Here is a 26,153-nt window from a genome sequence, read left to right on the forward strand (position 1 = left end):
AATAAGCCATGGCCAGCTAGACAAGACAGCTGCCTCTTTGCCTTTGGTGGTGGAAGGGGTGGAAAGCTAGAAGGGGCACTAAGCCAAGACTCAGAAGCCCTGGGTTTTAATCAGCTGGGTCGCAGGGTTGCGTGACCTTGGGCAGGTCCCATCCTGTCTCTGGCCCTCAATCTCTCCCTTCTCCCTTGGCCTGGAAGAAAAAAGTTCTGAGTGCCCTTCCTGTGGGACATCCCAGCCTTCCATTCTCCTGAAACTACTGATTTCACAGCTTCCCTCCTGTGTGTCAGAGGGGGCTCCATCCTTAGATCCCCAGGTATGTGGGCAAGGAGGGTATGAGAGATTTAGGCTAGATCCAACAGAGGATTGGTTTGCCGAGGCTGAAACAGCCCCTCCAGTGGCCTTCGGATCTGGAGATTTGTACGCCGATGGGTTCTGTGTGGAATTAGGGGCTGGACTTGACCGCTTCAGGTGGTACCCAGGGCTCGGGCTTGAGGACCCTGGGTCTGATGAGAGTATTTAGAACCTACACTGACTGCAGAAGTCCTTACAAATGGAGTCGTATAATAATACTCTTTGTATCTGGCTGCTTTCACGTGGCAAAATGTCTTTAAGACTCATACATGTAGTATATATCAGTTCATTCTTTTTGACTGCTGAGCAGTATTCCATTTTATGAAAATACCACATTTGGTTTAGCCTTTTGTTGTTCATTTCAGTTGTTTCCTGTTTTAGGCTCTTATGAATGAAGCTGCTATGAAAGTGTTTGTAGGAGGCTTTTTGAGGGCTTATGTGTCTATTTCTCTCAGATAAACACCAGGGAGTAAAATTGCTAGGTCATAGGGGAGAGTGTTTAACTTTGTAAGAACTTACAAACCATTTTCCAAGATGGCTGTAGCATCTTGCACTCCCTCTAGCCATGTATGGGAGTTCTACTTGCTCCACATTCTTGCCAACATTTGGAGGTGATGGGCTCTTTAATTCTAGCTATTCCTGTGAGTGTGTAGTGGTCATTGTGGTGTTAATTTGTATTTTCTTGATGACCAGATGACATTGAGCACTTTTTCATCTGCATATGGGCCATTTGTATACTTTACTATGCAGATTGTCTAAAGTCTTTGGCCCATTTTGTGGTTGAGGTGTTTGTCTTTGTATTATTAAATTGTAAGAGCTCTCTTTATATATTCTAGATCCAGGTCTTATATACTGTGAATATTTGCTCCGTCTTCAGCATGCCCTCTGATTTTCATACAGTATCTTTTGATAAATGGTTTTTATTTTGACAAAGTCTAATTTATCAATTTTTTTCTATGGTTAGTACTGTCTGGGTCCTACCCAGAATATCTTAGCTACCTCAAGATTGTGAATATATTCTCCTTAATTATCTTTTAGAAGCTTTATAATTTTAGGGGCACCCGGGTGGCTCATTCGTTAAGCATCTGCCTTTGGCTCAGGTCATGATCCCAGGGTGCTGGGATCGAGCCCCGCGCCAGGCTCTCTGCTCAGCCTGCTTCTCCCTCTCCCACTCCCCCTGCTTGTGTTCCCTCTCTTGCTCTGTCTCTCTCTGTCAAATAAATAAATAAAATCTTAAAAAAAACAAAAAAAGAAGCTTTATAATTTTAGCCTTTGGATTTAGGTCTGTGATCTTTTCAAGTTAACTGTGAATGGTGAGAGATAGGAGTTGAGATTCATTTTTTCCCCATATGGAGATCTGGTTGTTCCATCATTTGTTAAAAGTTGTTCTTTCCCCATTGCATTGCATTGCAACCTTTGTTGAAAATCAGATGCATGCATAAGTATATATGAGTTTATTTCTGTTTTGTCAGTCTATTTATCTACGTTTATGCCAATATGGTCTTATTTACTGGAGTTTTATAGTAAATCTTAAATTCAGGTACTCTTGGTTTTTCAACTTTGTCCTTTTAATAGAATATTTGTCAATTTTAGGAACTTTGCTCTCCCATATAAATGTTAGGGGAATTTCTAATTTCCAGTTTCTAAAAAAAATCCAACTGGGATTCTGTTTAGGATTACCCTGAATCTATAGACCAATTTAGAGAGAATAGACATCATAATAATACTGGGTATTCCAATCCATGAATATGGTATATCTCTCCAAGTGAGGTCTTTTTTTCTCAGCAATAGTTTATATTTTTCAGAGTAGAAGTCTTATACATATTTCATGAAATTATTTCTGAGTACTTTGTTTTTTGCTACTATGATTTGTAGTTGTCCGATTACTTGTTGCTATTACATAAAAACAAAATTTTGTGTATTGATTTTGCGTCCTGAAATTTTGCTAAGTTCACTAATAGTGAATTAGTCCTAATAGCTTTTTTGTCAATTTCTTAGGATTTTCCTTGTACCTACTGATTTCATCTACCAATAAAGATAGCTCTACTTCTTGCTTTCCAGTCTGTATTCTTCTTCTTATTTTTTTCATTTCACTATACTAGGACCCTCCAGTACATTGTGGAATAGAAGAATTGAGTATTTCTGCCTTTTTCCTAATCATAGGGTTCAGTTTTTCACCATGAACAGTGATCATTTTCATCAGTTAGTATTACATTTGCTGAAGTAGGTTTTTATAAATGCCCTTTATCAGTTGAGGAGGTTACCTTTTATTTCTAGTTTACTGAAATTTTCTGTCATAAATCAGTTTTATCTTTTTTCCTCCATCTATTGAGATGATTCTAGGATTCTTTTATTCTGGTAATATGGTATATTACATGGATTGATTTGTTGTTGTCATTTCTTTTTTTAAGATTTTATTTATTTGACAGAGAGAGCTCAACCAGGGGGAGCAGCAGGCAAAGGCTGAGGGAGAAGCAGCCTCCCTGCCAAGCAAGGGAGGACCCTGGGATCATGACCTGAGCCAAAGGCAGACGCTTAACCGACTGAGCCATTCAGGCACCCTTATTGTCATTGTTCTTAAATAAATCACCATGCCTATACTTTATTAAAACACATTAAAACTATCAGAGAGTCCCAACTATGAAATGAACTGAAGAAACTTACAATGTTAGGATATTTCCTCTTTGCCTAGTGAGTGACTTCTTCTGTGAAACTTCTTTTTCTTGGAAAGGTATCTAAATTACTTTAAGACCTAGGGTAGTTTGTATACAGAGTTATTTGCTTTCAAGAACATACTTTCTGATCACTTCTATCTAAAATTCCCCAGGATTTTACCTGGTTTTTAGATTTTATTTTATTTATTTGACAGAGAGAGAGACAGCAAGAGAGGGAACACAAGCAGGGGGAGTAGGAGAGGGAGAAGCAGGCTTCCCGCAGAGCAGGGAACCTGATGCGGGGCTCGATCCCAGGACCCTGGGATCATGACCTGAGCCGAAGGCAGATGCTTAACGACTGAGCCACCCAGGTGCCCCTTTACATAGTTTTTAATATCACTCCCGAAACTGACTTAAGGCTAGGGAACTACAATCCTAGAATTAGCCGTGCCCCATGAATATCAGTGGTTTGTTGATGATGGTCATAATCAAGAAAATAAATATTTCTGGTGATTTTTTTTAAAACAGTATTGAGGCATAGTGTCATACAATAAAGTGCCTATATTTAAATTGTACAGTTTGATAAGTTTTGACCTATGTATGCACTCATGAAATCATCACTGCAATTAAGATATCAAACACATCCATCACTCTGAAGTTGTTTTGTGTTCTTTTATAATCCCTTACTCACCACTTGCCCATCCCCAGGCAAACACTGATGTACGTTCTGTTATTATAGATTAGTTTACATTTTTTAGAATATTGCATATATAGCATCTTACAGTATATATCCTTTTTGTGTGTTTGTGGGGGTCTGGCTTCTTTTACTCACCATGATTGTTTTAAGATTCATCCATGGTTGCATGTATCAGTAGTTCATTCCCTTTAATTGATGAGTATTTCATTGCATAGATACACATACCACAGTTTGCTTTATTCACTTGTGGACGGACATTTGGGTTGTTTCTAGTTCGGAGCTAATACAAATAAAGTTGCTCTGAACATTTGTGTACTTGTATGGGCAGTTGGTTTCAGTAATCTTGAGTAAACACCTGGGAGTGGAATAGCTGGATCATATGATAGGTGTACGTTTAACTTCTAAGAAACAACTAAACTGTTTTTCAGAGTGGTTATGCCATTTTGCATTCCAACCAGTAGTGTACTTTTCTTTTTTGTAATGTAAGTTGGGTATCAGGGTAAAACTGGCCTCTTAGAAATGAGTTGGGAGGAGTATTCCCTGAGTATAGTGTCAATTAGGTGAAGTTGGTTAATAATGTTGTTCAAATCTCTATACCTTTTTAGGCTAAAAAAAAAAAAATGTGCTTGTTCTATCAAGTACTAAGAGGCAGGCATTAAAATCTACAACTCTAATTGTGGATACGCTGTTTCTCCCTTTAGTTCTGTCAGTTTTTGATTCATGTACTTTGAAACTTTGCTTTTCGGTACACACACTTAGGATCATTATGTCTTGATGACCCTTTTAAAATTGTTCAATACCTTTATTTGTCTTTTTATTTCTTAATTTCTTTATTTAACAGGTAATAACTGTTGTCCTGAAATCTACTTTACCTGATATCAATATAGCTACTACAGCTTTCTTAGGATTAGTATTTGCATGGTATATTTCTTTTGATCTTTTTCTTTTAATCTTTCTGTGTCTTTCTATTTGAAGTGTGTGCATATAGTTGGTTCTCACTCTTTTCTCTAGTCTGGTAATCCCTGCCTTTTAAATGAAGTGTTTCATCCATTTACATTTAATATTATTTGTTGATAGGGTTGAATTTTTTATTTCATATTTTTTGTATTTTGTATATTTTGTTTTGTTTTTTCTGTTTGTCCCATCTCATCTTGTTCATTTTTTCTTCTTTTCTTGCCTTCTTTAATATTGAGAACTTAAAAAAAAAATTTCCTTTGTTAGCTTTCTAGCTATACCTCTTTTTCTTTAGTAGTTACTTTGTGGTTTATAATGTACATCTTTTATGTATTACAATCCAGCACAAATTTAATTCATAACACCACTAAGGACCTTATAACAATGCACTTCCATTTACTACTTTCCTGTCCTTTGTGCTATTCTTATCATATGTCTATGCGTACATAAGTTATAAACCCAACAATTATTCTTTTTGCTTTAAACAGTCAATTATTTGTTAACTAAGAAATGAGAAAATGCTTTTTTATTTTCTAACATATTTACCACTTCCTGTACTTTTATTTCCTTTGTATGAATCTGAATTCCATCTATTATCATTTTCCCTCATTCTTTGAAGAACTTCCTTTAACACTTACTTATATTGTAGGTCTGTTGGTGAAAGAATCTCTTAACTAAAGATGTTTTTATTTCACCTGTTCTTTTGATGGATATTTTCTCTGGATATGAAATTCTAAGTTGAGAAATTTTTCTTTCAAGCACTTCAAAAATGTCATTCTTTTATATTCTGGTTTATGTTGTTTCTGATGAAAAGTTAGATTATTCTGATAGTTTTTCTATATTTAATGGGGCTTTTTTGTGTGGGTGATTTTAAATATATCTCTGTGTTACTCTTTTTTTAGCAACTTGATTTTGGTGTATAGTTTTCTTTGTGTTTATTCTGTTTGGGGTTCATTGAATTTCTTGGCTCAGTGGGTTTATATTTTTCATCAGATTCGGAAAATTTCAGCCAGTATTTCTGCAAATATTCTTATTACCCAGTCTCTCTTTCTTCTGCTGTTGAGACTTTACATATGTGTTAAACCATTTGGTGATGAAGCTCCATTGAGTTCATCAGTCCTGTTTTCCCTTTGAGCTTCAATTTGGATAGTTTCTAGTACCTTGTCTTTAAGTTTGCTGTTCTTTTCTTCTCTAGTATGCAGTCTGTTTTATTAGAAAAATCTGTCAAGTGAATTTTTCTTTTCAGCTACCCTATTTTTCATCTCTGTAATTTCCATTTGGTTCCCTTTTATAGCGTTTCTTTTTTCATTGTGTCCATATTATCCTTTAAATCCTTGAGCATATCTATGAAAGCTGTTTTAAGGTCCTTGTCAGCAGATTCCGTCATCCCTGTCATTTCTGTATGTTACTGTTGATTGATATTTTTCTCCTGATTATTAGTCACATTTTCTTGCTTCGCCTCACAAGTAATTTTTTATTCTGTGCTGCACATTGCAATGTTTTGTTGAGCATCTGGAGTTTGTTATCTTCCTTTGAAAAGTGTTGGATTTTGTTATGGCAGGCAGTTACTTTACATACAGATCGGCTTCATACCTCAAAGGTTTGTTTTTAAACTGTTAGGGTGGGTCTCCAGTTGTTCTTATTCTAGGGTTAGAGTAATCCTTCTAAGGCCTGGCCTTTCTGGGTCCCAAACTAAACGCTCGAGGTGTTCAACAAGGTCCGTCTTCTGTGGCAGATGGGAACTCAGACATCTCATCTTGTGAGACTCCTGAATCCTTCCTTGGCTCACAGCCCCCAGCAGCAGTTACCTGCCAGACTTTTCAGAGGCTCCTTTTGTACAATCAGTTTGGCATCCAGCCATATACTTTAAGGGGGTCCCTCTGCACATTTCTGGAGTTCTTTTTTTTTTTTTTTTCCCCTTCAGAATTCCCTTCTCTTCATTATTATATCCTGCTAATTCCAGCCACCTCAGAAGCCCTGAACTCTGACCATTGTCTCCTCCATTCAGCCAGACTGCAGTGCCTTCTTTGGGCTCCATCCCCATGCCATGGTCCAGAAGGTGTCCAGGCAGAGACTGGAGTGATCTCACATCAGGGCTTCCCTTGTGAATCACAAGCCCTGTGCTGCCTACTGTTAAAAAGTCTGAAAACTGATTTCCTGTATTTTGTCCAGCTTCACATTTGAATCTGGAGGAGGGCTTAGTCCTACACCGGGAACTCCATGATGGCCAGAGGAGTAAGGTCTGCAGTTCTCTTCCTAAGATGAAATTCCATGAAGAGGCATTCCCAAATGAGACTCCTTGTGCCACAGCTCCCGCGCATTCCCACTTCCAGCCTTTGCGCACGCTCTTCCCATTTGCCTCGAATGCATCTTCACCCTCCTCCGCCTCGTGAAGGTTTCAGGGAGCCCCCCGGTCTCTCTACGCTCTCGGTAGCCCCGTGGTTACTTTTCTCAAATCCTTATATTCTCTGAATTTTTTTTTTTTGCTCCTGTTGAATTTTCAGCTTTACAGACAGGAGAGACCTCAGTACTCTTCTTATTTTTAAATCTCTCTTAGATGTAAACATCTCATGTGTGTTCTTTATGAGGGCAGTCAGCCAGTCTGTCTGAAGCTCGCTCTTCTTTTCCTGGTGAGAACTTGGGTAGGAATTCCAGCCTGATAACATTCCATGTGAGAAGGTCCACAGATGGAGCAGACTGTTGAGTGAAAGGAGTTAGGAGTCTGGGAAGTTCATCCTGCTCCGTCCCTATCTGCTCTGTGACCCTGGAGTGGTTCCTGTACCTCTCTGAGCTCTGAGTGCCCATCTGCCTTAGATATACCTCCGGGGCTGATGGGAGGGTGACATAGGACATAGCTTCTCATGTCTCCTCTGCGACATCCTGTCTTTGATGTGCTCTGCTTAAGTGGTTCTGAGTTTTGCTTTTCTGGCCATTCACGCATTGATTCTCTGATTCCACAACACCTCTTGAGCACTTCCGTGTGGCAGGGAATGTGCCAGGTCCTGAGTGCGTGATTGGGCCTAGCTGGCAGTCTGCCCTCACAGAGCATTCAGGCTACTGGGGAAAAGAGACCCCAATCAAAAGATCACACCGTGTATCGGTATGGGTGGTGATCAGTGCTTGGAAGGGGCGAGGGGAGGGGACAGAAAGACTGAAAGATACATGATCAGGTGAGGTGTCAGGGAGGGGTACCAGAGGAAGTGATGCTTAAGTGGAGGTGTGTTGGACCAGCATGAGTTACCCAGGCAAAAACTGGAGGGAAGATCATTCCAGCAGAAGAAATAACATGTGCAAAGGCCACAAGGCTTGGAAGAGAGAGAGGGTATTAGAGAATGGGAAAGGCAAGAGGTGAGCCGGTCCCAGGCCAGGTGCCTGAAGATTTCTTACATCATGTGCTTCGTGGGTGTCCCTGAGCTCCCTGCCACAGGGGAGGAGGGGGCCAGGATTTTGACATCAGGAATTGTAGACCTTGGGAAGAACTGATCCGGAGGGTCTTCTAGAAACCATCCTTCAGGGTAGAGACTGGGGCTTAAGAATGAAAGCCACGTGCTCAGTGTATTGCTCAGAAATTCTCTGTCCCTTGTGCCCAGGTTCCTGGGATGTGTGGGTTGAGGCCAAAGGAGACCACATGGCCTTGTGCAGAGGCCCCCTCAGGTAGCTGGCAAGCTTGACTCCTGTCTTATCCTGACACGGCCCTTAAAGTGACTGAACATTCTGGGCCTCAGTTTCCTTATCCGTCAAAAGTACCAGTAATAGCTGCTTACATGTGAAGAGCCGTGTACCCTGGGATCTTGTGTGTTCTTGGGTTCTCACAGAATCCCCGTGAGAGGCTGGTCCGCACCAGTTTTCTTGGTGAATAAAAGGGGCATGAGTGGGGGGGAGCTAAGGTTAAGAGAGGGAAGTTAAGGCTACGGCCACAGAGACCGAAGGGGAGGGACCTGGCATTCAGAGGTGGGTTCAGCTTGCTCTGCACTCGGTCCCCAGACTGTGCTTTAGGGAGGCAGTGGGGAGCTCAGAGACAGAACCCTGGACACATACCATGGACTTTGACGTGTAGGTTCTGTGGCTAAAAACATTTGGAAATTGTGAGACAAGCCGCCCTTTTGATTGGCCTCCAGGGGCCTCCATGGTCCTTGGCTCCAAAAGGGAGAGAAAGAGATAGGGAGGGAACATAGGGATGTGTCCTTCCCCACCCAAGCCTCTCTGGTTTCTGATTAAGAAAGCCAGAATCCAGAGAATGGGAGTTGAGACAGCGAGGGCCACCTGTATCCTCTGTGGATGGTGGCCTTGGGGACTCCTCCTGGGGCTGGGGTGGGGCGGGTGAGGGCTTGCTTAAGGGGGCTGTGACCGGAGTGTGCCCTCGCTCCTGGCATCTGGCCACCGCTGTGAATGGAGGAGGGGGTACCCTCCCAGAGGACAGGAGGGCAGCCGAGTCCTCGGAGCCCATCTCAGTGTCTCAGGCTGGTGAACAAAGCACCGAAGAGTGTGTTCTCCTGTGTGACCTTGGGTGAAGCCCTGCTTCCCACTTCTCTAGGCCTGGGCTTCTTCACTGGTGCCAGGAATGGCCCAAGGTGGAGGGTCAGGAAGTGCCTTTTTATTTTTTGGCCCTGAAAGCAGTGGGTGGAGTGTCTGATGCTGAGGATGGACACTGTCCTGGGGCCAGGGGTATAACGAGGCCCCTCTTCCACCCCCAGAGGCAGGGGGGCAGCGGCACCGAAGGGGCCCCTTCCCATGCTGCCTGGTCCCCTTCTTGCCTTCGGGGGGAGGGTTGCAGTTGAGCCAGAAGACCACTGCCCCCCTCCTGTTCTGTGTTGAATGTGGGAGTGTGGCCTAGTAGTTTAGGGCCCCGGGCGGCATGAAGGAGCTGGACTGCTGCCCGCCCGGGACAGCCAGAGGTGAAGACCACCTGGGGGTCAGCCCCCAGTTCTCAGCGACTCCAGCTTCTGCAGAGGACTCGGGAGGGAGGCGGGGGTCTGGGAAATGGGTGACCCAGGCTTCCCCAGACACCACCAGGGGACTGCTGCACTGACTTGGGTGCAAGCAGCATGTGGACTTAAGTGCTGTCCCCGAAAGTGGCAAGTCCATCAGAGCCCCTTCCCCTAAAACCCCGGGGCTACATGGAGCCCCTCTGCTTTTCCTCACCGCCACCAGTCAACCCTGGCACGTCCCTGTCTGTCTGCTTTCTGTCATTACTTCTGAGCCAGCCTGCCTTGGAAGGAAAAGAGGCTTCAGAGCCAATGTTCTAGAAAATGCTCTTGGGCCTGGGTTGACAATTCAGGTGCCCCAAGCACAGGTCATAGGCTGCATTCTTAGACACCGAGAGCCTGGGTTGGTTGAGGGTTATGGGTGATCCTCCCAGTGAGCTGGCCAGTGGCCTCTGGGAAACTGAGTGTTAGTTGACGATCAGGCTTCCCTCGAGGAGAAGCTGGGGAAGGTTCTAGAATCCTGGACTTTCTTAGGCTCTGAGTGAGAGCGAGAGCCTTTGCTCTCTGTGGACCGAGAAGAGGTTTTGACCCTTGAGCATGGGGTTCTGTGGCCCAAGAGACCACTCACTCGGCCTGCTCCAAGGGCCCACGGGGACTGAGAGCGTGACCCTCTCAGGTACTGCCCCCGGGTGGGAGCCACCGGACGATCCAGACACGGGCTCTGAGTGTTCGCATCCGGAGGTCTCCCCGTCTCCACGCTTCGTGGCAGCGAAGACCCAGACGAACCAGTCGGGGAAAAAGGCTCCGGCCTCCGTGGTCCGATGCGCCACCCTCTTACACCGCACCCCTCCAGCCACCCAAACCCAGACGTTCCGCACTCCAAACTCGGGATCTCCGGCAAGCAAGGCGACCGCAGGTACCGATGGCCTATGTTATGCTCACACTTCACCACTCCCCACCCCGCTCCCACCTGCCACAGCTGTGCCTGGGGTCCCTGTTCCCTTGCAAGAGCGAGTGGAGGTCCCGTGGCCCTCTGGGACAGATCTGGGTGCCTCTCACTGTGCCTCACCGTGGCGAGCCACGTAGCCTCTCTGAGCCTAGGTTTTCGTACCCTAAATCAGAGGGTTTGTGCTTGATGGTTTGCAAACTTTTTCTTTTTTTTTTTTTTAAGCAGGAGAGTATTTTTTTCCCAAGTCATGGCCTAAGGAATTAAAAAAATTTTTTTTAAATTAACTGCCAACATTTGAGCATCAGGAGATTTTGTGTAAGACGTTTGATTTCTTACTGACGTTGAAAAATCATATCTGGCAGTGGTGGGCCCACTTTCCTGGAAGGTAGCAGTTAGCTTGGGGCTGAGCCACGGCGGCCCTCTTGAATAGAGCACATACTGCCCAGTATTCCGTGGTCCTCATCACTCCCTCCTGCCTCCCCAACACAGTGGCCACGTGGCAGGTGTCATGTCTCATTGTGATCACGCTGTTGTCTGTCTTGCATCCAGTCCCGTTCATCCATTTCCATCACCTGCCTGGACCTTCTTGGCATGAGTTTGCATCCCCCATCTTCCTGAAAAACCCAATCTAAAAACACATTTCTAGAAAGAGCTGCTCCCCATGAAGCAGAGCTCTGTTCTCTTAGCCTCCCCCTGCCTGGTACTACCTGTGAAGCCCCTCCCCTAGCCCAGCAGGAAAGCAGTGGGCGCCAGCTCCAGTGTGTTCTGAGTTCGTGCAGGAAGGGGCTGGGGCTGCAGGAGGGTATCAGGCCGTGAAAGGTACTCAGCAGCCCCGCGCCCCGGAAAACTGATGAGACACACCCTACGACGGCCCCAATGCTGAGTAGCGGCTGTCAGGAATCCTCATTCATATCTGGGTGGACTGAGCCTTGGGCTGCCTGCCGCCGGGGTGTGGGGTAAAGAAAGAGTCATGACGTTGTCCTTGGACCGTGGGCCTTTCCTTGCCCTCAGGAGGCCCAAAGCTATCAGAGAAATACATAAGCGTTCAAACTCAGACCTGAGACCTGAGTTAAGTGAACCAGTAGATTGGACCAACCACATAGCCATGAGATGGTTGTGTTTACCTTTACTCTGTGGTTCAGGAGGCTAATTTGGGACAAAGGTTTGGTTCTCTTTTTTTTTTTTTTCTTAAGACATTTATTTATTTGAGAGAGAGAGAGAGAAACAGCACGAGAGGGGAGAGGGTCAGAGGGAGAAGCAGGCTCCCCGCTGAGCCGGGAGCCCGATGTGGGACTCAATCCCAGGACTCCAGGATCATGACCTGAGCCAAAGGCAGAGGCTTAACCAACTGAGCCACCCAGGTGCCCCAAAGATTTGGTTCTTAAAAATGTTTGAGGATAAGTTTATTGTGCTTAGGTCTTCCAAAAGAGAGGTAAGTGGTCAGTCAACCTTGAAGGTAATGATTTTTCAGGTACTGTGCTGAGAAAAGCCAATAGCGGTTGTATTTTTGCAACAGTAGTCATAAATTGGTTGGAGACAGACTGGTCATCGTGGGCTCTTTGATGGTGGATATTGGCTCAACTAAATAAGGGGATCCTGGCTTTCACATCTTGCTTTTACTCTTGACCTTGTGGCTGGGAGCTTGTACATTGACAGTTTTGTGCAGAAAACCGCCTGCAAGGGCCGTGTGGTCTGTGGCGGCCCTCGGACCTCCGCGCATCCAGCGAGCTATGGGACGTGCCTCTGGCTGCCGCCGTGTGGCCTGGAAGGCTTGTGGGGCTCACAGGGCAGAGGAGAGCAGGGGGTGAGCAGGGCCTTACCCGTCAGAGCCAGAAGTTGTCCTTGCCCCTGTCCTGCTAGCAGGCCATGCTCCGTGGGTACAAGCCTGCTTGCACACGGCACCCCCCACCCCCTTGGTTTTCGGCCCGAGGTGTTGGTGCCTGGAGAGCTGTTCCGAATGTGCACCGTCAGCTGAGCAATAGGGGACTGATGGTAGGGGTCTGTAAGCTCCATGCTGCATACTGAGATGTTGGTTAGGCTGCGTGGAACACCACAGACGGGTAAGTGTTGAAGGAACGCACAGGGATTAAGATGGAGAAAGGAATCTCTTCCCTACCCCAGACCTTTTTCAAGAGACTGCATCTGCCCCAGGAACGAACTCTCCTTACTTTGCCATCTGATGGGTTAGGAGTACGCCCAGCTTCGGAACTGGGCAACCTCACTTCCCTGTCTTTTTGCCTGTAGAGTGGGGATGACAGTGTGGATCTCAGAGCTCTATCGGGAGGACTGGGGGCGACCATGGGTGTAAGGTGTGTGACCATGCCCGGTGCATAGTAGGTGCTCCATAAATGAGAGCCCACCCCCCCACCCCCCAACCCCAGATGAAGAATTGAGGGGCTCTCTGTAAATCGGCAAAGAGAGCCCCTCAACTCTTCGTGAGGTGGGCCAATGTGTAGCCGTCAGCCCAGGTGTTTTCATAGACACATTTTGAAGAGTGGGTCTTGGCGATGTTATCAACGGCCTCGGCGTCGGTAGGCGTCATTGGGGTCGGGAGCCTGGGCTTAGAGCAGGGCCTGTAGGAGCCACCTGCGGCTTTTTGCCCCGTTGCCCCGTCCTCGTTTCCCCGTTGCCCCGTCCTCGTTTCCCTGTTGCCCCATCCTTGTTTCCCCATTGCCCCATCCTCGTTTGGAACCCTGGCCCCCACGGTCTGAGCACTTGCCCTTCTGACGTAGGGTGGGCTGGGTGATGGTGGCATTTCCCCCAAAGTGGGTTCCGGGCAATCACCAATTTTGAGGGATACTAAGGAATTTTTAAAATGGGCTTCGGTGGCTAAATATATTTGGGAAGGCTGGGTCACACAAGCGAAGTGGGTCTCTTGGGTTGAGCTTCTCAGAGCCTTTGATGTCCTTGTGAGAGTTGTCTGCCCTTACAAGGGACTGGGTCAGCTGCTCATCCCCATTGGACTTGCTCTCAGAAGGCTTTATCTACTAGAGCGGCCCACAGCCCCGTTGTGCCAAGAGCAAAGCTGCCTTCAAGCGCCGATATTCTGTCTCAGAACCTTCTGCAGGTGGGGGCAGGGGTCGGAACTAAACTGGTCAGTTTCCTCCTGGTCGGACCCCATCTCTTCGCTCCAGGTTTCCAATCAGCGCCAGGAAGGTGCCACCTCCAGGTGGAGATGCCCCAGAATCCCTTAAGGAGCCAGTCCCTTCCCCCCAGATGAACTCTGAGCAGACTTCATCTGGTCTTTGGGCTCCCAGGGTGTGGGGCTGCCCCAGCTCTGCCAGTCACACTGTCTCTCCCAGGATGCCCTCCCTGCCACCCAGGGAGCACTCGGCTTGTGGCGCTGGAATCCGCTGTCTGGCCCTCCTGTTCCGCCAGAGCCACCAGCAGGAAGCAGTCTGTCACCCTCCCTGCTCCTTGGTGGGGCCTGTGGCGGCAGATTCTGGCCAAGGAAGTAGTGGGTGGCAGGTCCAGATGACTTAGTCTCACAAATGTGGCTCCTTAGGAGCCAAAGATGGGAGACCCAGGCCCATTTGCCGTCGCCCACTCAGCTGGGTTTCATCTGCGCATTCAGGTCACACACGCGTGCCCCCGTGCCTGGCCCTCCACCCACGCTGGGCACTGTGCGGGCGATCTCTTGGGGCCCTGACGAGGTATCAGGCAAGTCAGTTGAGCCCGAGGAGCTGGGGGTCTGGTTCGGGGTCCTAGAGCCCTTCGCAGTGCAGGTTCCCCAGCATAAAGCCCTGGACGCTCCCAGCCCCCGGACGGGCAGTTCCGGGGTACCCTGGCCTCAGAGTCCCCTGTGGCATGCCCTTCCCCTGGGCCCTTGTAGTGCTAACCAGTCACCAGTGTTTTCTTGCTCTCTCCTGTCGCCACCCAGCAGAAAGCGCTTTCAGTCGGAGAGTAGAAGGCAAAGCACAAAACCACTTTGAGGAGACAAATAGCAGTTCCCAAAACTCCAGCGGTGAGTGTGCCCTGTGACAACCATCCTGTGCTGTGGCCTCCACGCACTCCTTCCCGTGGTGGCGGCAGGTGCTCTGGGCTGGGCTCTTCTTGGTACATGATGGTGTTCCTGGGAGGACACGGCGGGCAGGGAATTAGGGAGGGGGCCAGGGCCAGGCAGAGATGGGAAGGGTGTTTTCTTCCAGGGACCTGCGTCTGGGCCTCAGGGGCATCTCAGGGACCGCTGCTCTTGTCTCTTCCCCGTCCCCGTGGAGAGAGGAACTCGACCTCCCCATAGCCTGCAGCATTGACTCAGATGGCCCCGGGCGGGGGGGGGGGGGGTCGGGGTGGAGGGGATTAAGAGAGCTCGTGCTAGGTGTTTACAGTAAACGTTGCAGCCAGTTTCTTTCCAGGACAGGCAAAGGGGGTGTTGTAGAGAGAACTATAGCGTAAGAGCCAGAGACCCCAAGCTCTGGCCCCACTTTGGACCAGAGGCCGTCCAAAGGTCCTCTTCGGGTTGGCCGCCGTGACCGGTGGTGTTTTGGCGCCCCCTGGCGGCTGTCCTAGCGCACCCTGAAGCCGGGCCGCCGAAGGCCTCTCCCCGGACCGACCTCAGCTAGCCTAGCCAGGCCCTGGGGGCCTGTCCGAAAGAGGCCCCGCAAGCCGGTCTGCACAGGGGCAACCAGGGCAGGATGGGAAGAAGTTCTGATACTTGGGTTACGGTAAGGTAGGGTACCTCCTCGCTTTCTTGTGCAGCTGCAGCTGAGCTCAGCAGATGAGGTGCTGGCCGCCGCCCAGGCACAGACGGGGTCCATCAGTCAGGGTCTTCATGACACAGCCGGGAGCACGGACTCGGCCGTGGAGCTTCTGCCCAGTACGCTGAGCTCCGGCTTTGGTCCCTAGCCGAAGCATGAGCCCCGGCTGCAGCGCCTGCGCGCTGGGGACTGGGGCCAGCCTCGCGTTCTCCTGCGCGGGGAAGCGGGGCTCCCGCACACGTCCCTGTGGCGGTGGGCAGTCAGCGAGGCCCGTGGAGGTGACACACTCCCGTGCGGGCTGTTGTGGCGGCGGTGGTGGTTTTAAGGAAACCAAGTGATACGTGGAGTGCCCCGAGGGGAAGCGAGTGAGGTGCGCTGGGGGGGGGGGCGCTGGGAATGTCAGCGTAGCCCCGGGAACCGTAGAGCGCGTGGGGCTTTTCCAAGCAGCTCACCCTTTTGAGAAATGTAACCCAGCCTCCCTGAGGCGGCACTAAGAGCGATGGGGTGACTTGCCCAAGGCCACACAGGAGGCACCCCCTCCCGGGGAGCCTTCGCCTCAGCAGCCAGGCCGTGTCTCCCCCCCCGCCTCTGGGTCCTGCAGAGCTGCCCCTCGGACTGGGGGACTGGGGAGGACGGTGTGAAGTGCTGGCAGCCACCATTTATTGAGCGCTTACTGCGTGCCTGGCCTGTGTTCAGAGCTGTACGTGTCTCACCTGTTTTCATCCTCACCACAGCCCCGGGGCGGGGGTGGGCTGTCAGTGTTATTGTTAGCCCCATTTTCTGGACGAGGAAACTGAGGCCCAGGAGAGGTCAGTCATGGGTCCAGGTCCCCAGCCTGTAAGGGATGGGGCCAGGACCCTGGGCCCAGTCCCTCTGGTCCTCCCTGCTGCCTTCTGCCTTTGAGGCTCACCCGACAACGCCAGCGAGCAGAACCCCTCCCCGAGGCTGCTCTGGTGTCCGGCGCCAGGATCTAGAAGCAGCCCCCAGCTCCCTCTCCTGAAGCGGCAGCCACACGTGGACATTTCCTCATTAGAGCTCTGTGGGCTCACTCTCTGAGAGTTGAGGGTGTCCTGGAGGCATGGCCCTGGCTGACCTTGCCCTGCCTGGTGCTCCGGCACTAGCCCAGAATGTGAGCCTGGCTCTCAGATCCTCCTCGAGCCCCGATGGCTCACTGCTTCCTGAGGACGGAAGTAATGACAGTCATCTCAGAACACCAGATCGGGAAGAGACTTAGCTAAACTGTTTCTCTTTTGCAGAAACTGCAAGTCCCCTGATTTCCAATCCTTTCCCTCTCCTACAGAGTAAGTGACGGTCCCATGGGGGGCTGGAGAGGGCAAGGCAGGGCAGGGAGTGAACTCAGCCGGCCACCTGCTCAGGACCTCCCCAGAGCGCCTGCCCTTGGGCACCCCCTAGGCAGACCTGGCAGCCAGCCGAGGCAGGAGGAGGGCCTGGCCCCAGGTGGGAGGGGGAGTCTGGACAGGGGACGAGGCAGAGCCCTGACCACAGGCGGCCTCCCTCCGCCCTCCCCGGCCCTGGCAGGAACCCAGGCCTTCCCGTTGCTACTCGCGGGGGCAGCCTCAGGACACACCTCCTCCAAGCCGATCTCAACTGCCCTTTGCGTCTCTTCGTTACTCCTCTTTGGCCCCCTTCTTTCCTCTTCCTTCCGCTTTTCCCCGTGCCGGGCACTGGCTTGAGTGCCGGGGACACAGAGGTGGAAGGTCCACCTGCGCACACGGCCCCATCCCGCCCGCTCTGTCTTCCCTGTCCTCACCTGTCCTGTGTCCTCTCGCCTTTCTACGGCCTTCTCTACTTTCTACCCTTCTCTCTCGTTTATTTCCCGCTCCCTTTACTGTGCTCTGTACTCTTCACCTGGTTTTCGTTTCGTTCATACACTCATGTAGCTGTTTCCTCGGCGCGGATGTCTGCGGAGCATGTGGGACGTGGCCCTGCCCCAGGAGAGCACCTGGTCCGTCAGCGTTGCCCCCCTCCCCTCCCCAGTGCCCACAACAGTGCCTGGCACACAGTAAGCACTCAATAAATGTCTGCTTGATTGAATCAGACGGCCTCTTCATCTGCAGGTCTTCCTCCCTCCCCCCAAGCTTCTCCCTCAGCAGTTAGTGACAGGGGCGGACAGGCTGGGCCCAGAGCCCCAAGCGCAGAGCCCCAGCCAGCTCCCGGGCATCCGGGGTCGTTCTGACCCTAACACAGCTGCCTCGTTTCTCCCCCTCCCGCCCCAGAACCGTACACGTGCGGCGCCTGTGGGATCCAGTTCCAGTTCTACAACAATCTGCTGGAGCACATGCAGTCCCACGCAGGTAAGGGAGCCTGCCCGGAGGCCACGCTTCCTCAGGAAATGGGCACAGGGCCTGGGAGCTGTCCTCAGGGAGCCCTGCGGCCGCCCGGGGCAGGTCTGTGCTGGGGCGGGTGGTGGGAGCACCGTTAGGGGGACAAGCTGAAGAAGGCTTCCTGAAGGTTGGGGCTCTGGCGCTGAGCCTGAAGGCCCCATGGTAGCTGACCAGGAAGGGTGTCGAGGGGGCGAGGGAGTGTGGTTTGAGATCGCGGTGAGCCGAGGCAGGGGCTGGGAGGGGCGAGCCATCCTCCCAGGGCAGCCTGGGCCCAAGCCCCGTCTCCGAGCAGGTAGGTTCGCTGTAACACCGTCCCAAACGTGACAGCAGCGGTCCTCAAACTGGAGCGTGCCCCAGGCCCCACCCTGACACCGGGGTCTGTAGCCTGAGGCAAGTCCCCGGTGACCAGCTGCCTGCCGGCTGGTGGCTTACCGCCTAGGTGACCTTTCTGTCAGCTGTTCTGCCACCTTCCAGGCTTGTAGTATTAGCGTTCTCTTCTCAACTCTCCTGCCTTCGGAGCCATGCCTCCCGTTTTTAGGGTTTTTTCACAGTAGCACCCCACGTCTGGTCCAGTTTCTGTTTCAGTCAGGCAGACGCTATGTGCGATGGCAGATAAACCCCAAATTCTCTAGTGGTTTGACATAATCACTTCTGCGGTCACAGCACAGCTTAATGCAGGTGGCCGGGCTGGCTGGCCCTGAGCACGGTGACCGAAGCTCCGTCCTCCCCGTTGGCTCCTCAGAGCTTCCCTCTCTGGGACTGGGCGGCGGGGAGAGAAACACACTGCCTCCTTCACCACTTTGGATCACAAGTGACACGTGACCTATGTGCCCACATTCCAGGGGCGGGAGCACGCCCAGCGCCACTGTCCAGGGACAGCCCGACACACTGCCAAGAGAAACGGGAACCTGGGGGTTCAGCTAGCGGTCCTTGCCGCCCCTCCCTCCGAGGCCTCCTTGGGGCCTGGGGCGGGGGGCATTGGACGTGGTGGGAGGAAAGTGCCTGACGCGCAGGGCGGTGCAGGAACGGTGGTCTGTGATGGCGACTCTTGCTGCTCGTGCCCCTCTTAGGGCAGGCCTGACCCGCCCAGAGTAGCGCAGGGCTAGCCTCTCATTTAGGCGGGGGGCTGTTCTCTTCTGCGAGCGGGACCCCTCTTCGTTCATTGTGTCCGTCTGGTCCCTTGCACGCAGTCATTGGGTGGGCGCTGTCCTCTGGGCGCTCAGTCACGTGCTCTTCGGTGGGGGGAGCTATTATTTATTTCTAAAGAACTCACTAAAATCAGAGCCGAGCCAGATTGGCAGCCGAGGCGTGTGAGCTCCAAGTTCTGGTGTGCCTCCAGGTCACGTGACCCGGGCAGGAAACGTACGTGTGTGTGTGTGTCTCTCTCTCTCTCTCTCTCTCTCTCTCTCTCTCTCTCTCTCTCTCTCTCGTATCCGTCCGTCCGTGTCGTCTCCCCCTGCCTCCTTCTCCATCTCAAAAACCTGTGCTCTCCGGCTGCCCTCCTGCTAAAGTCTTCACGTGCCTCACCCTTCTTGCTTGCCTTGGCTGGGAACCGGCCCCCGCCACGGAAGGCCTCGGATGCCCGCTGAAGGCGTTCCGACTGGACCCTGTGGGAACCAGTGACAGGCACACCTCTTGGACCTGAACCTCCCATACTCTGGCTCTGCTGACTCGTCCTCCTCTGGAACCCGGACCCTCCACCTGCCCCCCTGCCGGCTTCTGGCTGCTGAGGCTAATTAGGGAAGAGTCTGTCTGGGTGCCTGTGCTTCCCCATCCCTCAGGCAGTTGGGTGGAGGCCATTAAAATGCAAATCAAGGCTGGGCCGGTGGTGGCCCCATGGCTCCCAAGCCTCCCGACTTGTTTTGTAGGGAGAGCTTTGGGCCGCTTTGTTCTGGTCCACTGCTGGCAGAGAATGCCTTGCGGGCAATCCAGTGCAAAGCCAGCCTGAATCCCAGCCAGGCTGAGTCTGGATTAAAGGATTGACTCCATAGAGAAAAATTAAGCGTCATGATCTGTGCAGTTCACAGTGTCGCTGATAAGGGGGATCAGCCTTGAATAACACCAATCTCATTAAGAGGCTGCTGAATGGCACAAGGTAATTCCCCCTAATAAACTTCTTTTCTGTGCTGTAGGAAAATTTGTCTTGCCCCTGGTGACAGTTCCAGGGTATGTTTTGGCAGTAATAATACCGGAGATCGCTAACATTTAGTGAGCAATTACTACGGGTCAGACGAGGCTATGTCGTTAGATCTCCTGAACAAGCTGACGTTCTCATCCCCATTACATAGATGAAGAAACCGAGGCTCACAGAACATAATCACTGGCCCAAAGTTGCAGAGCTTGTAAAAAATACCTAACATCATTTGAGCTCTCGCACGGTTCCAGGCCTTCCCTTGGAGCAGCTCACCTCTCTGGGCCTCAAGCTTCGCATCTGTGAAGTGGGCCGGTCATCGCTCTCAGGCTGGGTGAGGGGTCTGGATATGTCACACATTGAGGGTCGTAGTACAGTCAGTCTCAGATACTGAACAACAGGTACCTCTTTTCCAGTCCTCTATCCGAACAGCTGCTTTCTCCTTCCTGCAGTGGTCCCTCCCCAGGAGATAGCCTTGACTCCCAACTTTGCATCCGGCCCTTTGCAGATGTGGCTGGACATGTACACCTCTGGTACTTAGGGGATAGCCACACTGAATAAACTTTATTTTCAGCTCAAGCTATAAATCAAGCCTTTTCACAGGGCATTTACCAAGTACCTCACCCATGTCGGGAGCGGTATCAGTGGGATCTGGAGAAAAAAGTCGTTTGAGTCAACTGATAGTAGACATTGTTCCCCACCGCTAGGTTGAGTCCTCTCCATTCCGGGTCCTGCAGAAAGGCAGAGGATGAGGGAATCACCCTGGCAGCTCGCCCCACCCTAGCATTTTGGTTAAGGAGGGGAAACTGAGGCCCATAAAGTTGAACGGCTAGCTTAAGCTCATACCCCACAACCAGGGCAGAGCTGGGTTTGAGCCCCGGGCCTTCAAACCCCTGTACACTGGTGGAGAAAGTTGATAAGAATGGCTGCTGGTTTCCATTTTAGGAACGTGTGTTTCCCCATTTTAAATGTACTATCTGCTCGTTAAAAGAGATCGGGAACTTGCAGAGAAGTTGTTAGGAAATGAAGCATCAGCCATGATCTCACTACTCAGAGCTAACCACTGTTGTTACTCTTTGAATGGGCTTCTTTTCATTCATTTTTTAAAATTGGACTTACAAAGATAGAATTTTACGTACACGGAATCCACTAATTTGAAGAGTGCATTCTGACCATTTTGACAACTGAGAGTCATCTGATCAACATCGCAGTCAAGATGTATAACATGACCATCCACCCCAAAAGTTCTCTCCTGCCTCTTAGTGGCCAGTCCCCTCCCCGAGCCCAGCCCGGGCAACCACTCTCTGCTTCATTTTGCTCTAGTTTTGCTTTTACTGGAATTTTATATAAATGGAGTTACATGGCATTTAATTTTTTGTGTCTGGCTTCTCTCACTTAGCATACTTTCGAGATGAATCCATGTTCTGTGTTATCAGTAACTACTATCACTACTTTTTATTTCTGAGTAGTACACCATTGTTTGGATATGCCACAATTTGTTTATCTTGTGACCAGTTGATAGGCATTTAAGTTATCTCCAATTTGGGGCTATTATGGGAACGTTCAAGTACACGTTTTTGTGTGGACATATGTTTTTAACTCTATACGGGGTGTACACCTGGGAGTGGAAATTCTGGGTTACATGATAACTCATGTTTAATTGGGAATTACCAGATTGTTTTCCATTCCCACGAACAGTGTATGAGGGGTGTGATTTCTCCACACCCGTTCAAGGTACTTGCTATGATTTGACTTTTTGTTTTAGCCATCCTAGTATGTGCGAAGTGGTATTTCATTGTGATTTTCATTTGCATATTCCTGATGACTAATGACATCGAAGATGTTGTCTTGTGCTTAGTGGCCATTTGAATATCTCCTTTGGAGAAATGTCTGTTCAGATCCTTTGCCCATTTTTAATTTTTTTTGTCTTTTTATTGTTGAATTGTAAGTATTCTTTACATATTCTAGGTAGAAAGACCTCTATAGATACATGACTTGCAAATATTTTCTCCCATATTGTGGGTTGTCTTTCTACTTTCTTGATGCTGGCCTTTGAAGCACAGAAGTTTTAAATTTTGGTGAAGTCCGTTTATTTTTTTCTTTCATCATGTGTGCTATTGGTGTCTTATCTAAGAAACCAGTTTTAGCTTTTACTTTTATGACTATATTCCGAGTTAATTTTTGTATGAGTTATCAAGGGAGGGGTCCTGCTTTATTCTTTGCATGCAGCTATCCAGTTTTCCCACCACCAGGTTTTGAATAGATTATCCTTTCGCCCATTAAATTGTCCTTGCATCCTTGTCAAAAATCAACTGTCCGTAAGTATGAGGGTTTATTTCTGAAATCTGAATTCTGTTCCATTAATCTGTATGTCCTCGTGCTAGTACCACACTAACTTGATTAATATGTGGCTTTGCAGTAGTTTTGAAATCAGGAAGTGTGAGACTTCCAACTTTGTTCTTTTTGAAGATCGTCTTGGCAAATTTGCATCTCTTGCATTTCCACATGAATTTTAGGCTCAGCTTGTCAATTTCTGTTAAAAAGCCAGCAAGAATTTTGATAGGGATCGTGTTGAATCTAGGTTAATTTGGGGAGTATTGCCATTTTGACAATATTAAATCCTCCAGTCTATGAACATAGAATGTCTTTCCATTTATTGAAGTCGTCTTTGAGTTCTTTCAACCATGTTTTTAGTTTACAGTGTACAAATCTTGCACTTCATTTGTAAATTTATTCCTAACTATTTTATTCTTTTGGATGCTATTATAAAATGGAATTACTTTCTTAATTTAATTTTGGGGTGTTCATTTGTTAGTATAAAGAAGTACAATCGATTTCTTTTTCATATATGTTGATCTTGTTTCCTGCAACCTTGCTAAACTTACTTACCAGTTCTAAGAGTTTTGTGTGTGCACGCGGATTCCGTAGGATTGTTTATGTACACAACCATGTCATCTGCAAATAGAGATCATTTTATTTTTTCCATTCCAATCTGGATGATTTTTGAAATTATTATTTTTTCCTCCTTGCCCTGGCTAGAATCACTAACACACGTTGAATAAAAGAGATGAGAATGGATATTCTTGTCTTGTTCCTGATCTTAGGGGGAAAGCTTTCAGGATTTAACCATTAAGTGTGATGTTAGCAGTGGGTTTTTAATAGATGCCCTTTGTCAGGTTGAAAAAGGTCCCTTCAGTTCCTGGTTTGCTGATTGTTTTTATCATGAAAAGGTATTAGATTTTGTCAAATGCCTTTTCTGCATCTATTGGGATCATGTGGTTTTTGTTTTTTGTTCGATTAATATGTTATATTTGTATGTTGAACCAACTTTGTATTCCTGGAGTAAATCCCACTTGTTATAGCTCGGTTTGGCTGCTCTGTTTTATTGAAGATGTTTGTGTCTGTAGTCCTAAGAGATAGTGGCCTGTGGCTTCTTTTCTTGTAATTTCTTTGTCTGATTTGGGTATCAGAATAATGTTCATCTTGTGAAATAAATTGTGAAATGTTCCCTCCTCTTCTGTTTTTGGGAAGAATTTGTGAAGAGTTCCTTCAACATATGATTAGAATTCACTAATGAAGCTATCGGAATCTGGACTTTGCTTTTTTTTCTTTTAGTGGAAAATATTTTGAACACTAATTCAATCTTCTATAGGTCTGTTGAGATTTTTTATTTCTCAAATTGGTTTTTGGTAGTTTATGTTTTTCTAAGAATTTATTTCATCCAGGTTATGTGAGTTGTTGGAATGCTATTGTTCATAGTATTTCCTTAGAATCTTTTTGGTTTCTATCAAGTCAGCAGACTTAAGTTTTTTTTAGATTTCCTTTATCAGGTCCAGGAAGTTTCCTTCTCTTCCTAGTTTGTCATGAGTGGCTATTGAATTTTGTCACATATTTTAAAAAGACTTATTTATTTTTAGAGAGAGCGAGAGCACGTGGGGTGGGGGCTAAGGTGAGAGAATCTCAAGCAGGCTCCCCACCGAGCACAGAGTCAATCCCATGACCCTGAGATCATGACCCTAGCCAAAATCGAGTCGGACACCAAACTGACTGAGTCTCCCAGGCACCTCTGAATTTTCTCACATTTTAATGTGTACTTATATTCATAGAGATCATTTTTCTTCTTATTTTCTCTTAGTATAGGGAATTGCACTGATTGGATTTCTGTTTTTAACCTCAACTTATATCTCTGGGGTAAATTCCACCTAGTGACAATGTATTATTTTTTTAATATATTGCTGTATTTAGTTTGTTAATATTTGGTTAAGGATGTTTATATGTATGTTTATGAGGAATATGGGTTTGTAGTTTCTTCTCCTGCAGTGTTTTTCTCTAGTTTTGGATCAGAGTAATGCCGGCCTCATAAAATGAGAGATGTTCTTCCCTCATCTATTTTCTGGAGTAATTGGTGTAGAATTTGTATTACTTCTTCCTTAAATATTTGATCACATTCTCCAGTGAACCCATATGGGATTTTTCTTTGTGATTGGTTATTTAACTATGAACTCAATTTCTGTAATAGATACGGGACTATTTCAGGTTATCTGTTTCTTCTGGAGTGGACTTTGGTACTTTGTATGTTTTAGGGTATTTGTTTGCCTCACTTGTATCATTTTTAATCCCTCTTGTATCTGTAGCATATGTAGTGATGTCACTTTCTGTCATTCCTGATACTGATAATTGGTGTCCTTTTTCTTTTTTTAATCTTTTTGGCTAAAGGTTTATCATTTTTCTTCATTTCTACAAAGAATCAGCTTTTAGTTTCATTATTTTTCTCTATTGTATTTATTTTCTTTATTCATTCTGCTTTTAGCTATCTGAATTCCTTTCTTCTTTAGAATCAATTTACTCTTCCTCTTTATATCTTTCTAATGGTGGAAGCTTATAACACTGATTTTAAACCTTTATTCTTTTGTAATGTAATTATTTGATGCTATAAATATGCCCCGCTTTAGATGGATCCCACAGATTTTGAAAGGTTATGTTTTAATGTTAAGTTTAAATCATTTTCTAATTTCCCTTATTATATTTTTTGTTCCATGTGGTTTTAGAAGTGTGATGTTTATTATTCAAATAGTTGCAATTTTTCCAAAGACCTATTTCTTACTGATTTCTAATTTTTCATTCAGTTATGGTCAGAGACCACTTATGTGATTTCACTATATTTCTGCCTACCTCCTTTCTTGGGAACCCAATTATATGTGTATTAGGCTGCTTGATCTTGTCCACTCTCTCTTCATTTATGTTCAGTCCTTTTCTTTCATTTCTAACTCACAGTTACTCAGAGAAGAGAGTTGAAATCCCGAGTTATAATTGTGGGTTTGTGTACTTCTTGTTTCAGGTTTTGCTTCATGCGTTTGGATATATACACGTTTAGGATTATTATGTTATTCTTGGTATTTTGACCCTGTTGTCATGGTGTAGGGTCTCTTGTTATCCCTGGTAATATTTCTTGTCCTGAGGTCTATTTTTTCTGTAATACCATCACAAAACATCACTAGTTTCCTTCACTACTATTTGTATGGTGTACCTTTATCCCGCCTTTTACCCTGTCTTCATATTTAAATAGGTTCCTTATAGATAACATATAGTAGAGTCTTGCCTTTTTACTAAGTATGACAATCTCTGACTTATATTTGGAATGTGGAGACCATTTATATTTAATGTAATTTTAATATTATTGGGTTTAAATCTACCATCTTGCTGTTTGTTTCCTAATCATCTCATTTCTTCCTTGTTGCTCTTTCTCTCATTTTTCTGCCGCATTTTGGATTGAGAATTTTTTTATGATTCCATTTTTATTTCCATTGATTCATCAAGCCAACTCTTTTATTATTTTTTTTTTTAAGATTTTATTTATTTATTAGCATAAGTATGGGGAAGGGCAAGCAGGGGCAGAGAGAGAAGCAGGCTCCCCGCTGGGCAGAGAGCCGGATGCAGGGCTTGATTCCAGGACCCTGGGATCATGACCTGAGCCGAAGGCAGTCACCCAATCAACTGAGCCACCAAGGCGCCCCTCTTTGTGATATTCTTGTCCTACAGTTTACCATACATATTATTACTACAATTCGTTATTATTTTCTAATGAGAAGTCATTTACCTCTTGAAGAGTATAAAAGTGAGAGAACGTTTTGTATATATATATAATAATATAATATAATATAATGTAATGTAATATTATATATATATATATATTTACCCGCAGGTGTAGTTTCCAGCACTCTTCATTTCTTTTGTAGATTCAGATTTTTATTTGATGTCGTTTTTGCTAAGACCCAAAGAAATTCCTTTAACATTTCTTACATAAGTGCAGGTCTGACCTTTTTGAAAATTTTTTATCTCAAAAATACTTATGTCATCTTTATTTGTGAAAGATACGGCCATTGGATTTAGAATTTTAGGTTGATTAAAAAAAATTTTTTTTTAGGTTGATACTTTCTGTTGATACTTCTG

At 47.3% G+C, this 26,153-nt stretch overlaps 1 protein-coding gene across 16 annotated transcripts in view; it reads left to right on the forward strand.

The window, feature by feature from the left end:
* ZNF618 (zinc finger protein 618) overlaps window positions 1-26,153 on the forward strand; it is a 177,008-nt gene that overhangs the window by 139,221 nt on the left and 11,634 nt on the right. For 5 of the 16 annotated variants that reach the window (XM_078061644.1, XM_078061650.1, XM_078061646.1 and 2 more), the window contains 4 exons: window positions 10,258-10,497; window positions 14,411-14,494; window positions 16,484-16,528; window positions 17,465-17,542. In XM_078061644.1, coding sequence (XP_077917770.1) covers window positions 10,258-10,497; window positions 14,411-14,494; window positions 16,484-16,528; window positions 17,465-17,542 — 447 coding nt within the window. The remainder of the gene's footprint in view (window positions 1-10,257; window positions 10,498-14,410; window positions 14,495-16,483; window positions 16,529-17,464; window positions 17,543-26,153) is intronic. The other 11 variants (XM_078061648.1, XM_036121920.2, XM_078061649.1 and 8 more) reach the window with 7 other exon arrangements.

The sequence above is a fragment of the Halichoerus grypus genome, chromosome 14 (genome assembly GCF_964656455.1).
Source record: "Halichoerus grypus chromosome 14, mHalGry1.hap1.1, whole genome shotgun sequence".
Taxonomy (NCBI): domain Eukaryota; kingdom Metazoa; phylum Chordata; class Mammalia; order Carnivora; family Phocidae; genus Halichoerus; species Halichoerus grypus.